At 34.0% G+C, this 6,355-nt stretch overlaps 1 protein-coding gene across 2 annotated transcripts in view; it reads left to right on the top strand.

The window, feature by feature from the left end:
• PTGES3 (prostaglandin E synthase 3 (cytosolic)) overlaps window positions 1–6,355 on the top strand; it is a 31,805-nt gene that overhangs the window by 18,914 nt on the left and 6,536 nt on the right. The window contains exon 5 of one of the 2 annotated variants that reach the window (XM_006897611.1): window positions 4,258–4,347. The exons of the other annotated variant lie outside the window; for it this stretch is intronic. Coding sequence (XP_006897673.1) covers window positions 4,258–4,347 — 90 coding nt within the window. The remainder of the gene's footprint in view (window positions 1–4,257; window positions 4,348–6,355) is intronic. 2 annotated transcript variants of the gene reach the window in all.

The following is a 6,355-nucleotide window of genomic DNA, read 5'->3' on the forward strand; positions in this document are numbered from 1 at the left end:
TTTATGTTCTAGATAGTAAAATTATTTTTCGTTCATTTAAATTGTTGTATAAAAGGTAAATATGAACCTGATTCTCCCACCCCATTCCTTTTCTAGAATAAAAAAGCCTGAATGTGCTCCAGTCAAAAGTATGTTCTGGTAAAAAATGTTTGAGCCTTGTTATATAAATGAAACTAAAGAAAAAAATTTAAAGTCTCTGTAATGGCATATAGTGTTTCTCAAGAGCACTTTGTGGAAGTAATTTTTTTTTTTAAACTAATGGGCTTTTTTTTTTTACTCAAGGAGAAGTACAAATGTCTACCACAAGACGAAAACGTAGTATGTTATGTTGTTTACCGTAAGCTGTAGTAAAATGAGCTCAATTGTTGACAGGTATGTTTTTAGAGATTCTTTTATTTTATATGGTTTAAAGCTATTTTAAAATTCACAATATATAAAGTAATGGTCTATGTTAAACTGAAAGGGAAATTATATTTAAATCTAATTACGATTAGGCTCAATTTCTGTATGAGACATAATAGTGAGAGAAGTCAATATTATTTGGTTATTTGGAGCTAAAGTCAGCATTGTATGACTTCTGATCTAAACAAGGTTTTTTGTGTAGTCTTGTCAGGAGTGCTTTCAAAAACTGTGGAAATTCACATTTCCTTGGCACCTTTGTATCTCCATAATTCTTGCCCTTTTGTACATCTCTCTTGGTGCCCTAGGAAGCTCTAGTGGGCTAGTGGGTAAGTTACACTGCCAAAGGCAAGTGGTTTAAATCCACCAACTACTTTGCAGGAGAAAGATGAGAAATCCCCTTTTCTGTGGTTTATAGCCTCTGTAAACCTGCTGGAGCATCAGCTACTGGTGGATCGTACTCAGTCACAATGAGTCAGTCAGTCAGTCTTGGTGCCCTAACTCTGTCCCTCGGCATCTTAATATGTTTGATTGATAAAACAGAAAAGATTTCTGAAATTTTAATCTTTAATAACCGGTTTATTTCTTTGATCCAGAGATCAATTTTTTTGTTGGCATTTCTGAAATGGCAAGGCATCTTGCAATTACCTTATCATTCAATTGATAGATAGCATTTTTTTCCTTAGTGGTGTATAAAATTATTTATAATTTATAATTATTTATAATTAAATTTATATTCTATTTATTTCTTCACTGAGATTTGGAGAGGTAGGAGCTTGCATGGAGGTTTATCTAATTAAATTTATATTCTATATATTTCTTCACTGAGATTTGGAGAGGTAGGAGCTTGCATGGAGGTTTACAAAGTTAAGTTTTCCGTTCAAACATTTAATACACATTTTATTCTTTGAGTAATTTCAGTAGCCACAATGTAATTGTACTTTTCCAACTTCTTTGTGATTTCCATGAATCCTTCTATATATCTTTATGCCCCCTTTCTTTAATGATACTGTGCTGATAACCCCTAGTAGGATGTTGCCTTTCCTTTTGCTCATCTTAGTACATTCTGTTGTCTGTTTACGCACTTTTACTCCTCCTCTTTCTTCCCATCTCTAATAACCAAGAATAATTGTGTGTAAATTTTTCCTTAGTTTTTTATAATAGTGGTTATCTTAATGTAAATATTCGTCCTTTTGTGACTGACTTCTTTCACTTGGTATAATGTATGTATGTCCATTGATAAATGCACTACTAATAAAGTGTTTTTCATGTCCTCTGCCTGTTTATGTAATTAGGTGGCTCGGGTTTTGCTGAGATATTGACTGTTAGAGGCCAGAGTCAGTTCTGACTCATATGCACAATTAAGTGTTCCGAAATTTCCATTCTTTTCAGTGTCATCCATAATTTATTATAATAGAATGCCTTTGTATAATCAGTAAGATACAAGTCAGCATTTTTCACCAGTTCCACTCTCGATATTTTCCCAAAAGACTCATAAACTCAAATACATATTTGAATCCCAGTGTTTATTGTAGTATTCATAATAGCTAAGTGACTCATGGCACCTAACAACCTCCCAAGTAGGTGTGGTGAATGGATTTTTCCTTGATGCATACCTTCTGGATTTTAAACCAGGCACTATCCCCTTTGTTCTGTACAAGCAACTATTTGATTCTGGTTCTATATGAAGACAGCTTAAAACTCATTGCCACTGAATTAGTTCCTGCTCACAGTGACCCTTTTTTGAGCCTCTGAGGCTATAAATCATAACAAGAGGAGACGACTCATCTTTCTTGGTGAAGCCATTGGTAGATATGTAACTTTGGGGTAATAGCATAAATCATTACCAGAGCTCCTTGAGCACATTTAACATTTTCTGGAATTTTTAGTCTTCTCAGTTGTTAAGTGCTATAGAGACTATGTGAGCAATATATCTTGGGTTCTAGGTAGTTAAGTGGCTTTGTATAATAAGTGAAATATAGATACCTTTCTGACAGGCTTCCACCCAAGATCCTTCTGATAGTAGCTATGATACCTGTTGTTCCATTAAGTTTTGTACACAGCTTGAATTTTTTGGCAGCTGTTTAAAAGTAGTCTTCAGCAAGATGTAACTGATATTTGATAATTTCTACATTTTGTTGACTTACACCCCTCCCCCCCATGCATGCAAGGTTTGGTTTTGTTTTTGTTGTTGTTTGTTTGGGTTTTTTTAAATTTTTATTGTATTATTTTTACGTGTACCGTCAAATCACATCTGACTGGTACAGGAGGAGGTTGCCCCCTCCTTCTCCAGCAGAGCATCTGGTGGATTTGAACTGCATACTTCTGGGATTGCAGTGCAGCGTCTTGCCACTAGGCCACCACAAGGATTTAATTTTTAGAAAGTCCCATTGTCTAGTTTATTCTTTGCTGGTTGATTGTACATTTTCAGTTTTCGTTGATAGTTGTATGTTAGATTAAGGCTCATAAATTTACCCCAGTTTTTTCTTTATACAGTTTTAAGGTTTTGTGTATATATCCTTAGTCTGTAGTTTTTTAGTGATACACATGTGGGTCCTATTTCAGTTTTTTACAACTTGATACCAGATTTGCCAGCACCATTTGTGAAAAAGCCTTTTTCTGTTTGTGTTTTGATGTGTTTGTTTTTTTGTTTTGGTTCCCTCCCCCCCCCCCCCCCGTTTTAATAATCATTCCTTTGTCAAAGGTGAGCTGCTATGTGTGTGGATAGAATTACTTCTACCTTCTCAATTCTGTTCCATTTGTCCTGTATTAGTACCAGGTTGATTGTTTTAATTTGCGTGTGCGTGTGCGTGTGTGTGTGTGTAATCAGATCCAGCTGGTATAGGAGAAATTGCCGCTCCTTCTCATGCCTTCCAGATTGCTGCACAGCTTCTTAGTACCAAGTTTTCTACTACATGAGGTTGTACATTAGTTTTGAGGCCAGGAAAAGCAAGGCCTTCCTGCCTCTCTTTTTTTCTTTTTAATTCAGTAGTGCTGCTTTGCCTTATCCAAGGTTCTTTCCTTTCTGCTATAGTTAGTACTTACTTATTGAAGAATGATGGAGTTCTAGATATGTAGATTACTTTTGAAAATACATTTTCACAATGTTGGCTCTTCTACATGAGCGTCATCTTCAATGAGCATATTGGATTTGTGTAAATACCTGGAATTCTTGTAGTGTTCTGTAGTTCTGTTTGTATATTTCCTTTTTCCACAGTTCTCTTTATTACTGTAAAAGATTTTGTTGAATCATTTACTTGGATTCAGTAATTTTTCTGGTTAAATCATTGTGATTTTTAAAAATATATCAAGTCTTATCGTCTGCACTTTCCTCTTTGCCAATATGGTTGTCTTTTATTTCCTATTGTTGCTTTATTCCTCTGTCTAGGATTTCTTCTGTCATGATGTTTATTTGTTTTAATGTAATAAAATGTATGATCTTAATAAGATCAAACTTTAGTTGCTATAAAATTGCTTCAAAGGGTACTGTTATTTGCTCAAGTATATTATAGACATCTTTTATGAAGAAACTGTATGTTTGGTGATCTTTGTGATAAATAATTTTAGATTTATTTACTTCTAGTGCACAGGTTTCATTTTGACAGTGACCCATGGTAAATACATATATTGCTTTGTAGTCTAGTACCCATAAACTTGACAACTGTAGAGTGTTTTTCATGAAGCTGTACTCATAATTATGTTTTTATTTCACTTGATAGTTTGGATTTTGTCTCATCTTTTATGTCTATTGATTTCATGCCCCACTAGTGAATATGAACCCAGAGTTTGAAAAATGTAGTTTTATGGTGTGTACCAGTGAGAACCTAACCGTATGGTCTGGTGTTTGTTGGTCCATAGCTTAATTGGCTTAGTGTGGACTTCAATAATTGGAAAGACTGGGAGGATGATTCTGATGAAGATATGTCAAATTTTGACCGTTTCTCTGAGGTAAGTTCTTCTTAATGCCTTCTCCCTCGTTATAATTCTCAATTTGTTTGTTTTACGCATATACTGATCTTTTAATAAACACATTCTTGTAAGGCCATTCTGTAGTAACACCAAAGAAGGCTCTTCTTAATAGTTCTTTTGACTCATTCTTTTCATGATTTTTCTTTGAGTTATAATCTAAATTTGATGTATATAAAAATGAAAAATAAACCCATATAGGTTATTCAACATAGCTGGTTTTTATTTCAACTTTAGGATAGATTGCTTTCTTGGAACACAAATAGAGTAACTGCCTTGCCTTTAGAGACCACTTAATGTTAAGTATAAACCTTTGAGAGAATCATACTCGGTACAATGAGAATTGGGAGAAATAGCTTGAGTTTTCACACATTAGGAAAACAAAGCACTCCAGTCTTCCGAGATAACATGTATATTGCCACAATCCATGGGGGGCGGGGGGATTTTTATATTTAGACTCAAGACCCATACCCATTGTCATCAAGGCCATAGTTACTTTCCATTGATATTCCAAGGCTGTAAATCTTTTTGATGACTTGGCCATCTTTCTCTTGCAGACTGCCAGTCTTAAACCACTAGGGTTTCTTCTTGGTAAGGTGGGCTAATCTCTTCCCATGCCATTTAGATCCTCTGACAACCTGCTGGAATGTCAGCTATTAATAGGTTCTGGCTGGAAGGCACCAAACAAATCACATGGGCAAAGATTGCCTATATTTCTTGACTTACCAAATGTAGGAGATCAAAGCTGATTCCAGAATAGGGTGTTAAATTTCAAGTTACACACCATTAAATCTATTTCTCATTGCAATCTGAAACTTTCATTTAAAGTGACATATTTTCTCCTTTAAAAACCTAACGGGTAAAAGACGTTTCCAGCATTGTATAGGGTAGTTGCTTATTTATAGTCTTGTATGGCTCAGGCACCTTAGTTTTTTGTTTTTTTGTTTTGTTTTGACCTTAATTTTTTTTGATGGTTAGGGAAATGTGGACATGGATACTATATGGCTTTGGTTTTAATTGTGTTAATCCTTGCTGACAATGTTTAGTGCCATAGTTTATATTCAACTGTGCAAGTCAGAATTTAACACCTGTCTTTCTGGTGTTGCTACTATTCTCTTACATCCTAAAAAGCTCTCGTTCTTTTAAGCTGTCTTGTTACATTCTCAACATCTATATGATACTTGACACATATATATTTTTTTTTCCTACCCAAAGAAATTTTAAGAGTATTAAGTAATGCTTTGGAGGTAAGGAAACTCTTTACCAGTTGTTCATATTATTCCAAACCAGATTACCAAAAATTTTGATTGAAAATATAGTATAACAATTTATACAAGTTTTCAAGTTGTGCAAATATTCTCACCCTCCATATTTCTAGTAACAAACTCAGTGCTCCTTAAGTTTCCTATGTAATCTTTTATTTGCAAGTTTATACTTGGTTATGTAATTTTTTTTTCTACAATTTAAAAACAAAGTTTTACACCTACCAGGTAAGTTCTTAATCCATGTTTCATGTAATTACTTAGTTGTCTGTCTCTTCAAATAACACACTGCTTTTGCTGGCTTTACATAAATTTTATGTTAATGTTGAAAATTACATTCAGTACCTCCAGTTGACATGTACAATTCAATGACATTTTGATTTCTGCAACTTCTCATTTTCATCTTCCTTCGTATTCTTCCCTCATTAATATAGACTCGCTGCTCACTGAGTTCTGTGTCTAATCTTTCCAATTGTATTGCTTTGGTCCATATACGTAAATACTACAATTCTTTACTAATTAAAGATAAACTACTATTCCTTTTTTAAAAATATTCTCAGATTATGCTTTTAGTGTAATGTTTAAAAGTTGTCTAAGGATATTAGTCTCACAGGTTCATCCTCCATCAGTCATGGCTTCTAGTATCTATGAGAATACAAAGTTTTTTTGGGTTTGTTTGTTTGTTTGTTGCATTTTTTTTTTAATTTAGGTTGTTTATTTTTCATTTC

This window comes from Elephantulus edwardii, unplaced genomic scaffold (assembly GCF_000299155.1).
Source record: "Elephantulus edwardii isolate Elephantulus edwardi_28Jun2011 unplaced genomic scaffold, EleEdw1.0 scaffold00212, whole genome shotgun sequence".
NCBI classification, from domain to species: Eukaryota; Metazoa; Chordata; class Mammalia; order Macroscelidea; family Macroscelididae; genus Elephantulus; species Elephantulus edwardii.